The sequence below is a fragment of the Scomber japonicus genome, chromosome 9 (assembly GCF_027409825.1).
Source record: "Scomber japonicus isolate fScoJap1 chromosome 9, fScoJap1.pri, whole genome shotgun sequence".
Taxonomy (NCBI): domain Eukaryota; kingdom Metazoa; phylum Chordata; class Actinopteri; order Scombriformes; family Scombridae; genus Scomber; species Scomber japonicus.
The window spans coordinates 18,005,251-18,027,686 of record NC_070586.1 but is presented as its reverse complement, the minus strand read 5'-3'; the positions used below and the strand labels follow the sequence as shown (position 1 = coordinate 18,027,686).

At 40.4% G+C, this 22,436-nt stretch overlaps 1 protein-coding gene across 2 annotated transcripts in view; it reads left to right on the top strand.

The window, feature by feature from the left end:
- The window catches only part of aopep (aminopeptidase O (putative)), a 79,307-nt gene extending 57,487 nt beyond the window's left edge, over positions 1–21,820 (top strand). For both annotated transcript variants that reach the window (XM_053326106.1, XM_053326105.1), the window contains 4 exons: positions 6,941–7,057; positions 13,385–13,471; positions 13,605–13,753; positions 21,104–21,820. In XM_053326106.1, the coding sequence (XP_053182081.1) occupies positions 6,941–7,057; positions 13,385–13,471; positions 13,605–13,745 (345 nt within the window). In that variant the 3' untranslated portion in view covers positions 13,746–13,753; positions 21,104–21,820. The remainder of the gene's footprint in view (positions 1–6,940; positions 7,058–13,384; positions 13,472–13,604; positions 13,754–21,103) is intronic.
- Positions 21,821–22,436: the final 616 nt, after the last annotated feature.

Below are 22,436 nucleotides of genomic sequence, written 5' to 3'. Positions count from 1 at the left end.
TTTCCAAAAATTGAGAAGCAAAATATGAAAATATTACAAAGAAGAGGCCTTTTTTATGTTTGTGTAGTTGAGGAGTGGTTTGTGTCTCCACTGGGAATGGAACAATGGATTGTGGGAGGAGGAGGAATGGCGGTAGGGAGGCGAGGGAGGCATCCGCTGGAGACAGTTAGATTTGTGCATTGCGTCAAAGCATAGAGTGCCAGAGATTAATTAAACTTCCTCTGTTTTTTTGAGGTGTGTGCGTGAATGAGTATGAGTCAGTGCACTGATGAGTAGGAGAGAAAACATGTTAATTGCCCTCATGATCAATGCCAAATGACAGGAACATAGAATTTTACATTAAAAACACCCCACCTGCTGCACAAAGAAAGAACAAGGTGTTGAGATAGTGATGGAAAGCTATCTGATGAGCTGCGGAGTGCATGCTTCATGGCCGTTCAGAGTGTGTGCACGTCTGTACTTGCACACATGTTTCGAGTAGGTATATTTTTTATGTGTGAATGTTGGCCCAGTTTATTTCCCCTCAGAGCAAATAGTCACTCTCCACCACAGGGCCCACTGTGTATGCTTTTTCAGCTTAACCCCTGACTTGCAACCCCACTGTGACCCCACGTTGCTTTCTGATTGGCCTGAGCCTACGAACTTGAAGGCCAAGAAGACAGATGGGGGAGAAAAAAAGGCAGCTACTGGAGACTACCAATCCTCACAACCAGCAGCTGATCAAACACACACTCACAAACACGTATTTATACAAACATGGATAGTCTGGGTTAAATATTGGAGATCCAGGGATAAGTACACATAATGCCAGCGTGTAGAGCACATACTGTGGCTATCCTGTGTGTGCATACTAATACATGAAAATGTATCCAGCACACGTGACTAACACAGCAAAACGATACTCATAGACTTGTTTGTTTTCCAAATGAGCTCTGTTGATTGACATTGTACTGTGCGTGTTTGGAATTGTTAATTGTTTCCAGTTAAACACTTGTTGTCAGTGCATGTGTTTGTGTCAGGAGATACATTGATGAGACAATTGATCCCGGTAGTCATTGTGATTACAAGGTCAGAAGCTCTCTGTCTCCTTCTCTTGTCATTCTGTTTCTCTAGTCCCACTGTGTCTGATTCTCGAGGAAGCTCTCTATATGTTTTCCAGTCCTGATTAGGCTCAGGACTGATTACAACAGCCATAAGCACACACACACACACACACACACACACACACACACACACACACACACACACACATACAAATATACACCCTCATCTCACTTTCTCTCTCCCTCTGTTGTTGTTGATGATTAAAGCAGTTTTCAAATTAGAAAACAAAGAGTGAATGCTGTCCATGATTAGATTGCAGGTAGACGTCATCAGTCTATCATCAGTCTGCGGCCAGCACTATCTGTGAGATCATCTGACGCAGAAGCAGGTGTGACATAATTTGAGGAGATGATAGCACAGAAGACAGCTCCATTTCAGAAGTTGAAAGGGTAACATGTGACTCACAGATAACCTTTCCCCGTCTCCCCTGTGTGTTCCAATCCATTACCCGAAATTGGTTTACAAAACCTATGATGTCAGCAGGCCTTTTTATAATGTATTTCTAGACCTTGTGAAGCCACAGGATTGCAGTATCATATCACCACATTGTATGAATTTATTTTTCTTGAGCCATTTAGCATATTTATAGGTTTTGTATTTATAGGCTCCTGTCATTACTGCTGTATCTTTTTAGTCTCTCACATATGCTTCTGCTACAGTATAAAAGGGGCATCCTGTGAACATGTGACCATGTGCTGTGATAATTAAATACAGTCATCTGTTTCCTCCTGAGAAAGATAGTAAGAATAAATCTGCTGCATAGATTCGCACATTATTTGGATCTATTGGTTAGAAATACTTAATTGTTTACTTTTTGAGAAGTATATAGTGTGAGTGGCAAAGATGTTGCTGGGATTCAGAGAACTGAATGACCATTTGCCAATATTTAATATTCTCTAGCTGCTGAAATGTGTCCTAACACTATTTGGTTTTCAATTTTTTTCTTGCCTCTTGCTTGCTATTTTATTCCTGACCATCTGCCCTGTTTTGTTGAATTCTGTGCAGCTGAATAGAGTAGTTACAGGCTAATTAAAAGCGTAAGTATTTGTGATGCTTCTTACGCTGTCATGGCTGTTGAGAGAATCTTAATAGCTGCTCGGCGCACTGTTTCTCTTCCAGACCCGAGCGCGCTGTTGCAGTTACAGAAGATAAATGTTTGGACCTTTAAATCAAGAGTAAAATAAAGAAGAACAGAAAGAGATAAAAGAGGGCATTTAATTGGAGGAGCCAGACGCTGGACCAGTGAAAGGAGAGTGAAAAGGAGTTGGTATGTGGACGGGGGCAGACAGTCATGGAGACAGAGGCAGAAGGAGAGAGAAAGGGAGGGATTTGAGGGAAAGAAAGAGTGAAACCTTAGTACCTGAGGCGTAAGCTGAGGCCTTTAGCTGCTGGTGCCAGAATGTGTTTTTACGAGCCTGCGGTCAGACAGAAATAAAAGGCAGCCGAGCGGCTGAATGGCATCACACGCACACACACACACGCATGCATACACATGATTCAATGGCCTCTCAGAAATCACAGTTTGGTTTTATAATGTCACAGTTATTCAATGTCTCCAGCCCCAATAATGCAGTGTGACTGAACAAGCAGTGGTACTCCCCAGTGGTACAGAGGTAGGGAGTGAGAGAAGGAAGAAAGGGGAAGTAAGGCAGGAAAAGAAAGCATTGGCAACACCTCTGTATTCTCTGTAAGGTGCCAAGGGAATAGAAAGTGGTTCACTTATGCTCTTTGGCGTCATTATATAGATTTTATGGTCAGTTAGTCCTGTCGTTGACTTTTTTACTCAATCTCCTTGGTGCCATTTTTGTCTCGCTTGCTCTCTCTGTCATTAGATTTTTTATTCTTTCCCTTATTGCTCAAACTTTTTGCCATTTCCCCAGTCTTATTTCTCTGAACAGAGTTTCTTACAATTAACTTAATTTCTCTGATTACAAACAGTTGCAGGGACCTAGGGTTCATGCCATAAGCTGACACTCAACTGAAGTTGTCATAACTGAAATTAATAACATAAAAATAGGAGACCAGTAGTCCAGCAGTTATCTTTTTGTAAATCCATGAAAGTGGAAGTTGAAACGTTGGAGAGGGCAGTGATGATTCATTTGGCAGGGTTTACCTGAGGTGCTTCTTGCAGAGATGTGATGGTAAATGGTGACTCCTTAAGGTAGCAAGAGACTAAAAGGAGTTGATATCATGAATCCCTTTAGCAAAGAGACTATGGAATGAAAAGATGGAGAAAATTTGAAATATTTTGGCTCGATCCTATCTACAGTATGCATAAAGGCACCACTTCTGAAAAAGTACACAGGCTCGCTCTCCTATGTACTGTACAGAACGCAGAGTGCTACTCAGTGCCGTTGCCATGGAAATACTGAACAAGTGATGGATTGTTGGAAAGGGGCAGAAAAAGATTTTAGATTTACATTTTTTTTTAATTTGGACAACCTTTTTTCATCTCTCATACTGCCTCAGAAAAGGAAGTGCAGCAGAGTCGACAGAGACTCACAGATGAGAACCAATTCATTTGCAACTCAACTTAGTGTATTGCAACCTGATCAGTGTTAAGGGAAGAAATGTCTCAATAAAGCCTACTGATGCTGTTTTGTGTGTGTGTACACCCTGTAAAAAAGGCTATAGAGACTCCGCCGTATGAACATGTTATACAGCGGCAGTAGTATGACTAATGTTGCTTACTGTAGTCCCATACACCCACGCACATGCACGCACGAACTCAAAGGTGGCAGCTTATCTCATTTCTTCCAACTCTCCCACTTACATGGGAATACCATCTACAGCAGTGCACACACACACACTCATCTATATATATTTATTTCGTTTATAGTTTGTGGTGGACATCATATCCTGTGTTTACAATAGCTGTTTGTCTCATTGCGCTGTCAGTCACTGTGGCAAACAAAGTCTATATTTGTGTGTGTGTGTGTGTGTGTGTGTGTGTGTGTGTGTGTGTGTGTGTGTGTGTGTGTGTGTGTGTGTGTCATTGTTCTGTAGAGGTTTGGAAGTCAGTGTGAGAAGGAGACATTTCAGCAGTATATTTCCCATAGGTCTTTGCGAGACCCGGCTCAATATAGACCTGGTGCAACCAACCCGTGTCAGCGGTTTGTATGGAAGAGTTGGGTGTATGTTAGTGTGTGCATTGTTTTATAAAAGTCCATATGAGAGAGAATTACAGGCGTTCAGTGTGTGTCTGTGTGTGTGAGATACAGACTGTGTGTTTTGTATTTTTCACCATTAGCATTCCTCAGCTTTGACGGACAGTATGGGAATGAAATACTTCTTTCATAAGGCCAAAGTCTGCATTGTGTGTGTGTCTGCGTGCACGTGTGTGTGTGTGAGTAGATCTTTTCCCATTAATCATTGAGATACAGAAGGATATGTTTCCCCCTTCAGTGGTAAAGTGCTTTCAGCACTGTACTATTAAGGGCTATTGTTAGAGTTACCCATGACCTGGTCATGACATGGGATGCTCTGTGTGTGTGTGTTTGACTGTGTGTATTGGCTGTGTGTAAGTGTTTGTGTGCCTTAATAAGGGAGTACTCAGCCATGGAGTTCACCTTTTCCCCTATAATTGCTCTTTCTCTCCATTTGCCTCACCCATCCAGATTTTTCCTAATCACGAGGGCCAAATAAATTGTGAAGCATTTCAAATTCCAAAAAAAACAGTGTATCATATTTTAAAGTATGACTTTGTTTTGTATATAAAATCGCTATCTTCAAAGTACTGCAAGTAGTAACTGTAGCAGTCAGATAAATGTAGCGGGGTAAAAGAACAAGTACCTCAAAAAATGTCTAAAGTAAATATTACTGTCTGCAACCAATACAAGGCTAGGACTGTTCTTGTATTTGCATATGTATGTGTTTATATTATAAGAGGGTAAACATTTTATGGGAGAAGGTGTTAGTTGGTGTTGATGAGACTCCACTGTGAAGATGTTTGATGGGATGAGGCTTGCAATCATGTTCTTGCCTGTGAACACTATGTGTATTTGTGTGTGTCAGTATGATGATAACAATATAATTTAGCTTGTAAAGCACCATCATTAGCCAGGAGTTTGTTTTGGAGACAGTGGTGCAGACATATTGATTACCACCATAGCAATATAAAGTACATACAGTACAGTTAAACAGGACCTCACAGTAGGCGCAGAGGGATGTGTGAAGTAGTGTGTGTGTGAGAGAGAACAGTGTTTTATTGGTTTGGACTCCTCACTTTTCAAAGGGTGGGAGAGTGAGAGGGATCATGGGTGGGCCCCAAAGAAACCCTTTAAGAGATGGAGACGCCACTTCAGAAAACACTCAGCCTTCACAAAATGGAGGGAGGAGAAAGGGGAGAGTCGATAGAGGGTGAAGGGAAGGACTGGATATCAGATTTTCCATAGAGTAAGATAGTCATCAGTGTGTGTGTGTGTGTGTGTGTGTGTGTGTGTGTGTGTGTGTGTGTGTGTGTGTGTGTGTGTGTGTGGGTCAGGAGTGGTACAGTAGTAGTGTTTGATTTGACCATTTGCCAGCTTGAGTCTGGGTGTTATTCCCTCAGCTCCAACAGCTACATGCTGAAATACTTCCTAGTTTAGGTCAGGTATTTCCCAGCAGCGCTAAGGAGGTTGTTTACCAAAGATAGCTCTTGAATGGAAAGGGTTTTTTTAAACAAAATATATGTTGCACACATGCAGTCACTTTCTTTACTCCTGCTGTGTGTTTACCTGTATGGAACAGTTTTGTCTGGCTCTTTCTTTGTCACTTTCCCCCCTTGTTACTGTATATCACTCGCGCTCTGCTTCACTCAGTCACACACACACATACTTCATACCTATTTTCACATTCGTCTCTTCAGAGCTTTCAGCTATTAATTGTGTCCCAGACTGGGACCACAGAGAGAGTGTGGTTTGGTGTGCTGGGTGTATCCAGAAGAGGCAAGGCAGGCAAGGCTGGGCACAGCTCTCCCTGGAGGAGGAAGTTGCTCTCTCATATCGTTGCCCACATCCATCCTCAGAATAATCGTCCAAATTCACCGCTGAGTTTTCACTGTCCCTAAAGGTGTTTGTCATCTGAAGAAAATAGGCTGTTTCCTTTAGGTTTACCTCACAATAACACAATGAGTACAAAGCACTATGAAGAAAAAACAGAGATGTATTTCCTGTTTTTTGGAACAGTTTCTACTTCCAATTCCAATATAAGCTCTGTCATCGCTGTACTCAGGGACGTCACTGTAGTCTCACAACCTACTAAGAGTAAATGTTCTAGATCTATATGTTCTATAGATGTCTCTTTTTTGGCAGTATGTGTTCCTTTTTGTTCCCTTACAGTACTGCTCATTTTGTTTCTCTTTAATTTGACAAAATGTAAAAATTACAACTTGACTGCTTTGTTTCACCCCTCTTTCCTGCCTTGGTTCATATCCTACATGTGTCCTCTTTTGCCTGTTTTGTAAATATTTCCCAGTTGGAAAAGATTCAGTTGGCTTACCATATTTATTTAATTACCACCTCAGCCTAGTTTTATTACGCTACCGTTTCCTCTCTTTGAACATCTGAATTAATTGCCTGACTGATATTGGTGTGTTTTTTCATCAAGCTTTTTCCAGTACTGAGAAGGAAATGAAAGTTGTAGGAAATGAAGTAAATATAAATGTGTTTGTGAGTGAATGCACAATATGTCTTGGTAATTTAGCCAATTTAGTAGTTTGAAGTTGCTGGTGGTGTAATGAATACTTGCAGTCGTGTGTGGTTATTACAAGACGGTGTGACATTTCTCTCACAAAATACTCAATAGTTTGTTTTTATGAAGGAGCATGGATTAATCATTAATTGTTTTGTCTCTTCAGGTGACATCAGACCAACTCGTGATGCTTTTGGAGCTTCTTTTAGAGGAAGCGGACCTAAGCGTGGCAACAATACGCACCTTGCAGCGAACCTACAACCTACAGAATCAAGACGCTGAGGTAAGACCACACACCATCACACTCTTTCATACAGTACATTCACCCACACAGACATGCTCAGACAAGTGAGCATAATGCACCCACCAAACATCCAGGCGCCATAATCTCTTCTCATAATAAAAAGTTAGAGGTTTCCTCTACCTTCTCCATCCCAAGGCACAGCGCTTAGTAATGTGTAGTAAATTCTCCTGTAATAGCAGCTCTCTTCTTTACAGCCACCATTACCGACTAAATCCCACAAGTATTCGCTTCATGTTTTAGTACGGCACAAAGTTCCCTAATGGTACTATTAATGATGTCTGTGTGTGTGTGTGTGTGTGTGTGTGTGTGTGTGTGCAGTGTGCAGTGCGGTTTCCTTGTATGTGTTTGTGCTGTGCAGCTGTGTGTGTTGGCACATCAAGAGTTCTTTACTGTAAAGTGCCGCCTCTCAGTACAGGAGCACAGCTGCGGCAAAGCCCGTAAACTGTCCTTGCTAACCTCCGTTGTTAACACATGGCTCGTCATGAAAAGAACAATTTGATACATATTTAGTCTTTTACAAGTTCTTATTAATTATATGAACTGTTTTGTTTTGGCAGTAATGTATATAACTGGGCTCAGATGTTCTACTGTATAGAACTAGTTAAAGTTATTGTGTTAAATCCAGACATTTACATGTGCATCTAAGCATTTTTTATTATACATATTCTAAACTCACAGTCAGGCCACTTGTTTAAGTTCTCACAATAAAAAAGGTTGTTTCTAATTGTTATTTTTAATATATATTTTTAAAGGGCTGGTATAGCTTTGGGATAGCTTAGAGTGATGTTGGGGCCTCCTGTGCTGTACAATTTTTAAGTTATTTGAAATTTTGAAATTGCGTCTCAAGAACGAGAGATGAGGAGGCAGAACTCATTATTATGCCTGAACAGAAAGTCAAATCAAATGCCTAAGGAAGCTTTAGTATGAGCCCATCCCTGCTGTAATTTCTGTAGTCAGACTTTGCATTTCAGCCAGATGATGAGCAAAGCAGGTCACTGGAAATGTGCTGTTGCTGGTTGTTCAGCAGCTTTACAGCCTTCCAGAGGATGGAAATTTAGGTCAGGAATGGCTGAAATTCATGTTTTGGAGATGATCTTGTCTCCGTTACCAGCAAATAGTTGTATGCATGTTCTGCACATTTATCCACCAACTGTCTGCCCAACGAGCCTCAGTATGCTACAGGATTTTCAATCTTTGGATGACGTAAAACAAGCTCATTTGTAAACATTTCTTTCTGTTACTCAGCTAAAGGAATACACACACACACACATATATATACAGTATATATATATATATATATATATGTGTGTGTGTGCTAAAGCTAAGCTAGTGACCACTGGCTACATTTGAAAAAAGTATTTTTTCTTGGTTAGCAAACTTAGACACAATTCTGAATCATCCTTTTGAAATCTAAACTGCAACAGCACATTTTTCCCCATCCCATACATGATCATTCTGGTTCATAGACCGTTATGAACTGTCTTTTGTCTCCAGCTGCATTATTATGTAGCATTCCAATAGTATTCCAATTAGAGAAGGTGGTCATTAATGATAGCGATTTTATTTAAGTAGCTTCTGAAACTGGAGGACAGAGAGGAATCTAGGCTGTAAGGAAAGACGGATTTAGAGAAATCTAAACAACTTCTGGTAGAAATATATATGTATATCAATGTTTGCAGTGTAGGTCATTGTTGCCTGTTTGCTTATTTAAGTGCATTTGTATTGGAAAATGAGACACTGTATCTGAACCTGTTAGTGATCAGTATCGGACTATTCAAATGTACACCTGATGGCAATTAAGCAGAGAGCAAATCTGATAAAGCAAAGTACGAAACACATAGTTCGCTCATTTTGTTCTTTAATGTTATTATAATATGTCAATCCTATTATCCTGGTGTGTGGTATACTTTTTTATTTTTTAAATATACTCAGTATTTATAAAATGAGCCAAAAAGGCCATTATGCCAGATCTTGAAATTATGAGATAAAATCTAAATCTAAAATGTGCCTTGTGGTGATAGAACCAAGGCCACTTTGTGTTTGGCCTCGGGTCCAGCTTTAGCTTTTAGCCTCTTTAGCAGACTTCCTGGCAGATGAAAGGTGAATCTCATCTGCAATTTCCAGGAAAAACTTTCAGTGTTGGCTAAAAATACACAGGGCCATTATGCACATATTCATGCATGGAAAAACACACACTTACTACAAACGTGCACACTCTCTTTTACACAAGCATACACACACCTGAATGCACTCTTCTCAATGCAATGGCCCAGTCCTAATGTTAGTAAACTCATTCAGAAGAGGTCAATCACCTGTCTCTCCTTATAAAAGTGGCCATTAATTCTCCTCTCTGTCTGTTGCTCTTTCCTTTCAGTCTTTTTATTGGTCTCTCTTCTCCTCTGGTTACATTCATCTTCTCATTCAGCTTTTCTTCATCTGGTACTGCATCCTCTTCACAAGACTGATGATGGATCTCTATGAAATTCGAGGATAAATACAGGAATGAGTGCAGTATGGCCTCCATAGCCCCTCACTGATGGAAAATCTGAGCTTTTCAAAGTGTATGACTATTGGATTATCAGGAATGATTGATATGGCTTCTGAAAGGCAGTTAGTCATATGTCTACTCACAACACATTGTTGAATGACGAAACCCAATGTGCACTGTGCAACCAAAGGAAAAATTGCACATTCAAAACATCGGATAACAGTAAATCAGCAGTTCTGAGGATGTTTTCAGATAACAGGAACAGATTTTCCTGTTTGCTGTTTTATAAGGTATTTTTCCAACTTAATCCGATGATAATCTTTTGTATTTGTTGTATAGTAGCATAGTTACATGTTGTTTTACCACCTGTTAGTTTTTGTGTAACTCCAAGCAGAGGAGGGAAGTGTATAGTGAAATGCTCAGTGAAAGTGATGAAGGAGCTGCCTCTGGGTTAAAGGTGGGGTATAGACAGAGTGGCGTGCCAGCTTAAGTTTCTGTGTATGTGATGTTGTACACTATAGTGAAAAGAAATATGTGGCTGACCGCCGGTGTGCGTGCAGTGGGACTACTTTGTGAACAGTGTGAGTGACTGTGAATACGCGTGTGAGTGCATCTGTGAGCCAGAGCATGTGTTTGCATGTATGAGAGAGAGTGCGTGACTTTGGCCCACTTCCTTTCATATGAGCCTCATGTGATGTGTGATGCTGTGTGACTATGTGTGCACGTGCATGTGTGTGCATGTAGCTGTGCACGTGCACTTCTGATTTTGCGAGAGCTGATGTGCATGCGTGTGAGTGGAAGGCTATCTTAGGGTCAGACACATAGGACACATTGTCTACTGCTGCTCAGACTAGGTCTACTCCTCCAGTGACTGGAGACTTCACGGGACCACATCAAGAACTGTCTGGTTCCAACAGCCACAACATGTGGAGGAGAGGAGACAAGAGAACAAGTTATTATTAAGAATGAATCAAGAAGCATCTAAGAAAGAACAAACAAAAAGCCAACTGAAGTTTATTTGTATAGCCTTTAATCATATTTGCATGCCCACATTTGACTGGAAACAAAAACAGCTTCTCAAATGAACAAGAACCTCTCAAAAGGTCTTTGGGAATTGGGAAGAATCACAGTCGAGGGAATCCTAGTCAAGGCTGAAAAGATCCCAAGATAGGAAAACAAAAAATGACTATATATCATTTTAATAAACATTTTATAAACATTTTCAACTGCTTCTCATTTGTTAGGATGTGTTATATTTGAACAAATTTGAAAACAAGCAATGAAAATGTTATCTTGGGCTTCAGGGAATTTTGCCATTTTTCATTGTTTTTTTAAATTTCTAATTAGTGAATTGAGAAAATAATCACCAAACGAATCAATAATGGCAATAAATGATATTTACAGCACTAGATGAAAGACATACGGAATGAAAAAGAGAATTATCTTTTTATTTTCAACACTTAATGTTCCTTCTTTTTTCATTTATGACTTCATGCAGTTTATAGTACATTCTCACATTTTGGCATTAAAATCAGGGAACTGTGTATGAAGTTTCATTTGAGTGCCAACGCTATTAAATGTGGACACGTCAAACTGCTGTAATGCTGCATTTACATCTTCACTCCATGCATGTGTTCTGTGTATGAGACTGTGTGTCATGCACACATGCAGTACGTTAGTATCAGTCGTAGAGTTTCTGTGTTTGTGTCGGGATCAGTGGTGGTGGAGGGTGAGAGAGGGGTGGGTGGGGGTGCAGTAATAAATGAAGGAATGTCACTGTGTAATTGCATGTGCTGTCAGAGAGAGGGGCCCAGTGAGAGGAAACCAAGTAAAAAAGGGGGTAAGGAGAGGTGCACCAAGCAGCTGCTCTGCCCCAGGGCTCTCCCCAGGAATGCAACCCTGCACGAGGAACAGCTGCTGGGGCTACACAGGCCAGAAGGGCAGGGCTGGCACCAGAGGGTATACATACTGTACACACTCCCACATTCATGAATACAGACGTGCCTACCCTGGTTTCCATGTGGGCAGAAGGTAGAAGGACACATTACTCTAAACTTACATCATTTGCTTTTTGTTGTGTCTACTTTTTGCAGAGTAAGCAGAGGCAGAGAATATACGAAAAAAGAGGAACTAGCCCTTCTGAGACCAATTAAACTCACGCTATTTAGCAGGATGTGGAAGTAATGGGTGGATTTAAATGTGGATGTTGTCAATGTAGGGTTGCATGCCGCATAAACAGGTGGAAAGTAGCACAACATTTCAGGCACAAACTTAGCAGATCAAAAACTCCTATTAAAGGACCAGTACTTAAGATTTAGTGGCATCTCTTGGTGAGGTTGCAGATTGCAACCAACTGAATGTCCATCCCCTCACCCTCTCCTTCCAAGTGTGTAAGAGGATCTAAGGAGGCCACGAAACAAGCAAAAAGCAGCTCATTCTAAGGTTACAAAAACACAGCAATTGTTATTTTAAGGTGATTATAAATGAATTCAAACATACATGCAAATATTATGTTCCACTGTTCTGCAAGTTGCCACTAAATCTTACACACTGGTCCTTTAAGAGCATGCACACATTCAAACAGCACTCCATTTGGCACCTTTTTATGATTTCCAGAATGCTACCTTCCAACACAGTGCTTTAGAAATATCCAGAGCTTGAGCTGTTGAAATTGATTCAATGGCCAAAAATTGCACACTTGGTCACTGTACTCTCCAAAGGACTAGTTTATTATCCTGAGTGTGTGAAGATAGTTATGGAAGAGATTGAAACCCCCACAAAAAAACAGCCAAGGGAAACTATCAGACCTTAATGTAGAGACAGTGCTTTAAAAGATTTCTCATCAGGTTTTTTTTATCACTCTCCTGTCTCTTTTATCATCCTCTGTCTGTCTCTTCCAAAAGAGCGTATCAGTATACACGTGTACATGCACACAGACACACATACACACACACACACACACATGCTCATAGCAGATGATGAAGGATGATGGCTGAGGCAGGGACAGAGCCAGTCTCTGATCTCTCCTGTAACCGCGGCAACAGAGCTCCTATTGATCCTCTGGGAGAAAGGCCAGGCATTAGCTTTCACACAGACACACACACACACACAACACACAACACACATACAGTAAAACACGCACCTATATACACACAGACACATTGAAAATACACACATACACGTTGTCAGAGAATGAAATTGAACTTGAACTTTAGATTGAGACGATTTCCTTCCTAAAACAAAGTTCACATCTGCTATAATCCTCCGATCTTGGATGAATCTATTCATTGTCAGCGGAGCAGCTTTCAGCTTTGTCTCTCAACTTTGTCTTTTGTTACTCTTTCATATTAATATGTTGAGCGGACTGGCGAAACGCATGGAAGTGAAATTTCTTCCAAGCGATTTAAGACCTACGAAAAGATTACACATCATTTCATCAACTGCATTTTGCTGAAATTGAATTATGTCTTCATTTTATATTTTCTGCCCCAAAGCTGTGTAAAGTTCGGTAAAAGTTTGACTGAAGAACTTATGTGGTCATTTTCGTCAGTTTAAATTTGAGGGAAACACTCTTGATGAAACTATACAGTAGTAATATTACAAGATTTCAAGTGTTACATCGTGGCCATTTCAGCAATGAAATGGTCAAGTGCAGTTATTTTGATTTATAACTGGTTTTAATGAGAAATAGCATGTTGTTTTTTTGTAATACCTTTTATGTTTCCCTTTTTCTTTGGTTTCTTGGGTCACATTTAAAATAAATATATATTTATTTTTTAAAAATGCATTAATAGTTGTCTTTTTTTTCCCTCTTACAGGTCCGACATCGCTGGTGTGAGCTGGTGGTCAAACATGGATACACTCAGGCTTATGAAGATGTGAAACACTTCCTGGTTCATGACCAAGTACATACACACAATTTTTGAATGGTTATCCTGCATGACATGAATTAAAATACTGATTCAGTTTAAAAGAGAAGGCTATATAATTAAAAGTAAAATTAAAATGGAGGTGATTTTGTGTCTGTGTGTGTTCCAGGCCATGGGTGTGTATCTGTACGGGGAACTGATGGTTCAGGAGGATCCTAAGCAGCAGGCTCTGGCCCGTTCCTGCCTCTCATTGGTCAGTGAAGAAATGGACCAAGCTGCACGCAAAGTGGTGGAGGAAATGGTCCTATGACATTGGAGGTGAAGTCTTATTCTCATTTTACCGATTTCCTTTTAGCTACAAGAGTGTGACATTTAGTTGTGTGTCCAGGGTAGCAGTCTTTAAAAACACAGTTGCAAAATGGAGCCAAAGCACAATACATTTTTCATCTTGTTCTTTTGCACATTCATTATTGTACTTGTTATCCCAAAATCAACATCATCTTAGCGGAGCTCTGGTTTCATCAAAATGATATTGGCTCTCATTGGCTCTGAATATGGAGAGGAATTATATTGACATGTCTCCAATCAAGCTGAGCCAGTAATGTTTGTGTACGATTATAAAAACAGAAGATCTGGCAGTCTGCTCAGGGTTTTCACTTGCTTTGTATTCACAGTTCAGTTTGCAACAAAATGGCTGATAATAGGCTGTGAGTTCTACTTGAACCACCCGTGGGGAACGGATCCAGTAACATAATAGCACAACACAGATCAGATGGGCTGTAGCTGCTCAAATATTCTGTCATGTGACACCGAGATGTCAGGCTATGTATTGTTATTCTTCTTCAGTTTTTTCTACATTTTACAGACAATATTCCGATTTCTTATCTAACATTTTAGTCTGAGATGGCATCTGTAAAAGAAAGCTTTGTGTTTGATTGATCCTGATTCCATCTGCCCCAGCGGACAGTCCACTCTTGAGTCATTTGGCTTCCTATACGGCACATTCCTTCCTGATCCCACTGCGTGTGTGTGTACATGTTTGTAGACTCAGAATGGGGCCTTTTCCGTAGCTTCACAGCAGCGCCGTCAGGATGTGTTTGTCAGAGAAGGAATTTGGGAATGCGTTCCTCAAACAAATGAGAGGGAAGAGAGAAAGAGGGAGAATGGGTCAGCGAGCGTTTTCTGAGGGGCTCAGAACCGTCTCCACTCAATGTGGGGTAATTTTTCTACTGTTGACCCTGAAATTCCTCCTCTGTGTGTGTGAGTGTGTATGTGTGTGTGTATGTGCAACCACAACTGTTACCCACTGGGCTTTCTGAATACTCAGAACAGTGAGGGGTTTATTGGTCCCACAATAAATGAAGGGAAGAGAGAAATGTATGGTTTAGACAGACTGACAGAAAAGGGAGGAAGAGAAAGAGCGGAAGGGAGGACTGGAGTGAAGACAGAAGGACTCTTTGAAGCTGGTGAGCTTTTCATAACAGACCTGCTTTTACTGGAATTAACCTCTGATGGCAGAAGGCAATTAAACTGATCCTTGTTTGATAATTCAACTACAGTAACCAAATCATTCTTCAGAGCTTTTGAACAATATAATTGTGAACCATGGATGTTTAAGAGGATTTTTGGGTTGCATTTTGCCTTTATTTGATAGTTTCAATAGATGATAAAGACGGACTGGAAAAGAAAGGTGGGGAGAGAGAAAACAGGATGACACGCAACAAAGATTTAAAGCCAGAATTTGAATTTGGGGCACTGCAATTGCATGACATGCTCCTGAAACTGCAGGGAATAACATAACTGATATTGTTCAATTCTGATCAGTACATGGACATTTGTGATGTTAGCTTTCTCCAGCAGCACCCCAACCACTTCAAACTAGAGAGAAAAGCAAGGAAATATTTAAATGTTAAAATAAATAACCTAAACTAACCCAAATTTTGCTGGAATGTGTTTGTTCATGAATGAAGCTGGTTGGGAAAATAAATGTACTTACAGTACTTCACATGCATTTTAGAAAGCATAACAGGACATTTAACTTTAACTTTAACCAGAATATCACCAGGTCAACTCCAGCCATGGTACTTTGTTACATGTTGTACCCCTCTCTCTCTCTCTCCTCATGTTTCCTGTCTATTTTAACACTGTTACTATCTAATAAATGCAAAATCCAGAGTAAAATAATCTTTTTTAAAAAACGATTTTGGTAAAAAGCACATATTACTAGACCTTTTATTAAAATGAAGACCTACTTGGATCTCTTTCTGTCCCACCTTTTCATTCAGAACCAGCCTCTAAAATCAACCAGCTTTGTTATTATCAAGCATGCCCCCAATTCAGCCAGTATAAGGTCAAACAAGGCGTCTGTGACCTTGGTCAAACACTGGCTGCATCAAGAGCCGCTGCTAAATACTTATCCACATAAACCTGAGTGACTTACAGCACTAAATCCTTTTTCAGGCCATGACCATCCACTACAAGACTGGCTTTTATCTTCAGACACAAACGTGCGCCACACACACACACACACATACACACACACACACTGAAAGAGACAGGTTTATACATTTGCACAGGATGTGAAAGGCTTTCTAGACAAGTGCTCGGCATCTGGTTCACTCCTGATAAATCTCCGACACGCGCATGCACGCTCGCACACACATATACAGCGCACGCTCACACACACATACGTACGTAGCGCCTATCTGTCTGTGCCCGCAGATCTCGTCATCATCCTTCACTCCCTCACTACACCTCCCTGTGGAGCCTCCACCCAAGTACAGGAATGAATGGAGGAATGAAATGGAGCAATGGCAAAGATGCACGAAAGAAGAATAGAAGAAATTGGAGCATTTAGAGATTAATATCCCAACTTTTACTACTGCTTCCCAAACAAGCCTTTGTAGACATCAATGGATCATGCTGTTCAACTCAGCTCAAGTCCAGATTTCTCTCCAATTAAAGTGATGGATGAACTGACCCCCTCACTGCTTTTTCATATTGCACTGTTGGGAGATTTATGTTTTACTGCTCAGTTTGTGTTCCCTAATCATCCTTTCTTAAGTAGAACAGTCCTCCCTGTACCTTTTACACCCTCTCTCACACTCACACACACACACACATACACACAAACACACCCCAGTACAGTGGGATTAGGCTGGGGCAGGCTGAGAGGGTTTTAACTGAAAACATGTCTGTCAAGGCGCACTCCCAGCTCTGTGTTTTTAAACCTAAAAAGCACAACCCTTTAAAGGAGAAGGGTGGTCTCTCCCTGTCCTTTCCTTTTTTCTTTTTCCCCTCCCTGCTTACTCCCTCATTCTTTTCTTCCCCCGGTACATGCCTCTGGAATCCCTCTTGATCCGCTTAATGAGGGGCATATCGCCGGGTTAGCCGAGCGTGGCGAATAGGAGAGGAGGAGAGGGGTAACCAAGGAAATAGTGTGGGAGAGGGAGAGAGGATCTACAGGTCTGGTCTCTCATGACTGCACTGCGATGGCAGGCGTAAAGAGAAAAAGAGAAGAACAGAGAAAGTTAGAGATCTTTCATATCTGGGTGTTGCAGGTTAGTGATGGACTGGAGCTGGACTTGAGGATGTTGGCAGATAGAGAAAGACAGAAGATCTTGTTCTTTTATGTCTGGGCTGTGAGGGTTCCTGGCGTGCTGATTTGTGACTTATGATAAAATCACATTGCCAGGGATTACCACACAGCCCTGACCCAGCCGGCTGCCATGGCAACCAGAACCTCTCCTGTACACACACACACACACATACACTAGACTCTCCATAAAAACGAAGACATGATTATCTTGGAGTATGTGTGTGTGTGATTTTGTTTGAGGAGTTGATGATTTGGAAGTGCGAAGCAGAAAAAGGATGATGAGGGGGGGAACTAGAGGGTCTTGACATGGGTGTGTGTGTTTGTGTGTTTGTGTGTTTGTGTGTTTGTGTGTGTGTGTGTGTGTGTGTGTGTGTTTGTGTGTGTACTCACGTCAGTCAGCCAGACAGGTTTTGTATCCTCTCTCCAGCCAGGCACAGAGCTTAGCTGATTGGTGAACAGTGATTGATTTCCTCTTTGTTCACAGTGGCTAAGTTCTGCACCTGAGGAGAGCATGACCCAGACAAGCAAACAAAGGAAAAACAACCAATGTGTGTGAAAGACAGAATAGAAGTATAACTTTTTTTCCAGTAGCACGTGTGTTGAGCCTTATTTTCTCAAATCAATTATCTAATGTGTGTTTATTCATAAACACAGTCATTTTATCCTCTGTTGTTTTTTTGCCTCTTTACGTAATTATCCTGCATCCTCTCTCATCTCCTCCTTATCCTTTTTTCCCTTTGGTCCAACCTCAGTCTAAACTCCTCTCCTCTCCTCTCCCCACAATTCAGTCTCGCTTGCTTGTCTGTAAAACTTTCCACTGAGACCTTCTCGCTCATAAGAATTGAACACACAAGCCTCCTCACAAATTCAAAATGCCGTGCAACATTACTAATGAGAGCTACGCTACGCTCTCCTGCTTTGTCTGTTGTTCCTCCCCTCCTTCTTTCATCTTCTTTTTCCTTGCTCTCTACTTCCACCCCTCCGCCTCTGTCTCCTTTCAATAACTTAGTATAAAAGCTAATCCCGCAGATGATGCTGGTTTGCACGCTCTGTAGTTCTAGCGAAGGTGAGAGCCAAGTACATCAAGAGAGAGTCTGTACTTCCACTGCTAATGAGGCCTGGGGAGACCCAAACACTGCTAATGCTGCTGACAGATATTTCATCAGGAGCAGTAGCCACCATCATCATTCTCTTACATCTCCATTATTCTGTCTTTCTTACGGCAGACACTCAGCGATTCTATAATTTGTACTAGAGCTGCAACTATTTGTCGACTGACAGAAGATTAATTACCAACTATTTTTATAATCAATTAATCGTTCCGAGACATTTTTTGAGAAATAATCTCCAAATTCTCTGATTATATCTTCTCAAATGTGAATAATTTATGCTTTACTAATAAATACATTATATCTTCTTTGTTTGATATGTTTAATGACAATGAAGTGTGGTTTTATAGAGGATTAGGGTCCAGAATATTTCTTGGCTAAGTGCCTTGCTGGTATCGCTCTTCTCATGGAAAGCAAATACACACATTCCCAAAAGTGTTGAACTATTCCTTTAACCTAACAGCTGAGTTGAGATACAGAAGGGTAAAAAAGCTTGACAGGGCCTGCAGCAAATCAGTGCATAAAATTATCCTTTAAGTACTTAAATTGCTTCAGGTTTAAAACTTCAAATCACTTTGGCAGTGAAAAGTGCCATCTGTGCATCCCTGGCTGATATGTATTGATTTGTGATCTAATCTCAGCCTCAGGAAGCCAAGATACAGACATCCATAAAGCAGATGGATTCTCACAGAGCGCATTTCCACACTGTGAAGGAAAACAAGACTCAGGCGTCAAAGATGGAAATCTTGCAACCATTTTGGAGCTTTCCATCATTTAGGGATGTCAGTTTCATTTTATTGGGACAATTTAGTGTTTCTACAGTGGATTTACTGCATGGTTTTAGCTTCCATTGTTTCGCCTCAAGATAGGAGACACAAAAGGCTGTGATCCTGTAAAACACCCACTGATAACAAGAAAAACAGGAATTCTCAGTTGGGTTACAGCACATGCTTTGTTTCAAGCATGACAGAGTGTGCCAAGAGAAGTTTCCCAAATTAGTCAAGATAAGCTTGAACACAAATCACAGTGCAAACTGAAGGTATCTGCTTGCAAGACTAAGTTTGTTAGCAGTATCAGCAGGTATATCGTGAAATGTTCTATTTTCTGTGCACTGTCTGAAAACACAATAATCAATACATCTCATTCTCTTTCTCTCATTCATTTGCATCTTCCTACCAAACAGAAAGTATTTTCAAAAACAGTCCTGCTAATGACACTCATCAGCAACACCCAATCTGTCAGTAACTGCAGCTGAAATATATGCAACATATTACTGATGTATGAAAGTATAAAACACTGACCCACAGTAAGTCACTGCATAACTTTAGCTACATATTATACTGGAGGCATTTCAGAGTCCACTTTTACCAGCTAATTGGAATGCAAAGCTATACTGTTCTGGAGCGATTTCTCCCTAATCAAAACCGTGACAGATGGTTGAAAACGCATTTTAAAACTGGTCAGTCTTTTTTTGGCAGTCAGAATCTGAGCCGTGAGGAGGTATTATAGCGCTCTATATATTCACGACGACAAAATGGCGACTAAACGAGGACAGATGTGTGAATTAGAAATGAGGGCCATGTGGAGCCTGCCATTTTTAGACCTATATTTAGGGCCTGTTAAAAGAGTAATGACCATCAAAGGCCTGTAAAAGAGAGGAATTGCCATCAGAGCCCATATCTAAAAGGTGATTTATTACACCCTAATGGGAGGGAAATGGCGCTCTGCACATCAAAGGACAAAGCAACATTGTATAAAGACACCGAAAATAAACTTATTCGGCCCACGCCACCCACAGCCTATTTTCTTCATGCAACTAAACTTGACTGATTATCTCTTTAATGTTGTATATTTTGTGGAGCTCTTGCGGGGGATGGATACTATTTCAAAGTATATGTTTGCAACTTTTACATTTTAAGTGAAGCAATGTGCATGCAGATCTTCACAGTGGAATGTAATTTTGATCGATTTACAACTCGATTTTTATGATTGGACTTCTTTTTAAAATAGTCCTTTAATGTCAAATATGTATCGTCATTGTCATTTTGGATAGCTTCTACCATCCAGCAGTGGTGTTGCTGACACTGCAGCGATGAGGTTTCTACTCCGTCAACTGCATCTCTCAGCATCAAGTGCAATCCAACAATCTTTGCTGTTTAAATGACATGCAGCCTGAGTTAGCATTACTTTTTGCTTCACTGCAGACACTGCAAAAAATAGAAAGGAATAAGGTTCAAAGTAAGCCAGCACTTCATGAGAAAGACAGAGATTTGGGCTTGGTTTCCTGTGCCTACTGAGCTGATAATCAGTCCTACAGAACCACTGGCTCAGTTCAGCAGGAACAGGAGTCCAGTCCATTCACCACCAACCACCAAACACCAACTCTGCTGAGGCACTGGTCCCAACTTCCCTTCAACAGATCGCAAAGAACAGCTGCTGCTCCATCGTGCATATTCATTTTTAAGGGTTTTTGGATCTGAGATGTCTTTGTTGAGACTTGCTGATAAATCTGCTGTGCCAATTTTATCAGCAAATATTGGCTTATCACAGATATATCTTGATCTGCTTAATAGACTAATCACTTAGTTGTTATTTTGATACAATTCTTTTTTTTTTTAACTTCATTTTCTCTCCTTCACACTTGTCATACGTGAGGATTTACTGACTACAACTTTAATCTTTTAAGGTTTTGAATTGTTGGATGTGCAAAACTAGCTATTTGAAGATGTCATTTTTTGGTTCATTGTTTTTTCCCCCAACAATTTATAGATAGAATAAATTAAAGAAATGATTTATAGCGAAAATAATTCTTAGTTGTAGTAGTAGTAATTTGTGGGTATAGAATACACAGTGTTCATTGTTTGTCTTCAAATCAGGTAGAGAACAGTTCAGCCAGAAAATTGGAGGCATCTTAACAAATGTTCTGTAATGCTCCAATCTACTCTTGTCTTTGTCTTCCAGGTTGCTAACTACAGAAGGAGATAACAGGAGTTTGACACATGGAGCATACGAAGGTCCGGCACTCACCTCCTCTTCCTCGGTAGGAGAAGGGACGCTCAGCAGTGTGAACACCAGAAGGCTGCGCCCTTATTCTACAGCCCAGGCCAACTGGCTAGGTTTACAGCACAGCAGTTCTGCTCATTGAAGTAAAGAAATTGCTGGTGTATGTGAAGCACTAATAATACAAGCTGTTCCTGGGAAAATACAATGTTGACTAAATGACTGCTCTGATCAGACATTAAACAAATGCTACACTGTTTCACTTGTTTAAATATGAATGATAGGCAATGGGAAACATGTCATGGATAAAGACACCTTTATTCATGTTTAAAAACCTGTACTTCTCTGTTTAAGTTAGTTTCTGTGTATGTATGAATGTGTGTGAGCTGCACACGTCTGCGTATGAGTTCATGTCTGTTTAGTCTGAAGCCATGATTCGGTTCTAAAGAGTTTAGACTGGAAATACTTTTAGGTTTGTCATGTTTTTACACATAACAGATTACTTCACTCCTGCCTGTAACGACACTGGAAAATAAACAACCGACAACTCTCAGGGTATTTCTATACTTGATGGTCACGTAACCACCGTGCCAATAATAATGGCAATTTCTGTTTTTTCTCAGAGACGTTTTCAATTCAACTTTTCAATGTGGTTTCATTCAAATAAAAAATATGTTTCTTAAAATTGTTTCATGACTTTCTTTCTGTTTTAAGATTACTGCCTTGGCATTTTTGCTATAATTTGACAGTTAAATGTGCAGTGAGAGACAGGAAACACGAGTCAAGTGAGGGGTTTGACATGCAATGAAGGCCAGTATCAAACCACAGACGCTGCAGCCAAGAAGAGTCGAGCCAGAACAGCCAGGTCAGCTAGTGCCTAATGCCTTTCACACTAATTTTACATGCAAATAAGCAAAAAATCATAAATCATATAATATAATAAGGATATCTGTATTATTGAATTAAACTGTGTACAAATAATAAAGTTGAGGGAGATTAAAGTTATTTTTTTCTTGACAAAACCAATGCAGAAAACTGGTTTAGGAATTATGTCTAATTATGTATTTTGTGAAATGACATATCCACCCTTACTGACCATCCTGTCACATGTCTGCCTCCTGTAAAACATGCGACATGAGTCCACCTGTCCATCAGGAATTACTGAAGTAGTAATTTCCATGATCCAGAATTATAATACATGAAAATGACCTTGTGTTTATTCTAGTTTTTACTTTAAAAAGTGAAAAACAAAGCAGAAACATCTGGAATAAATAACTTAAAAACAAAATATCAG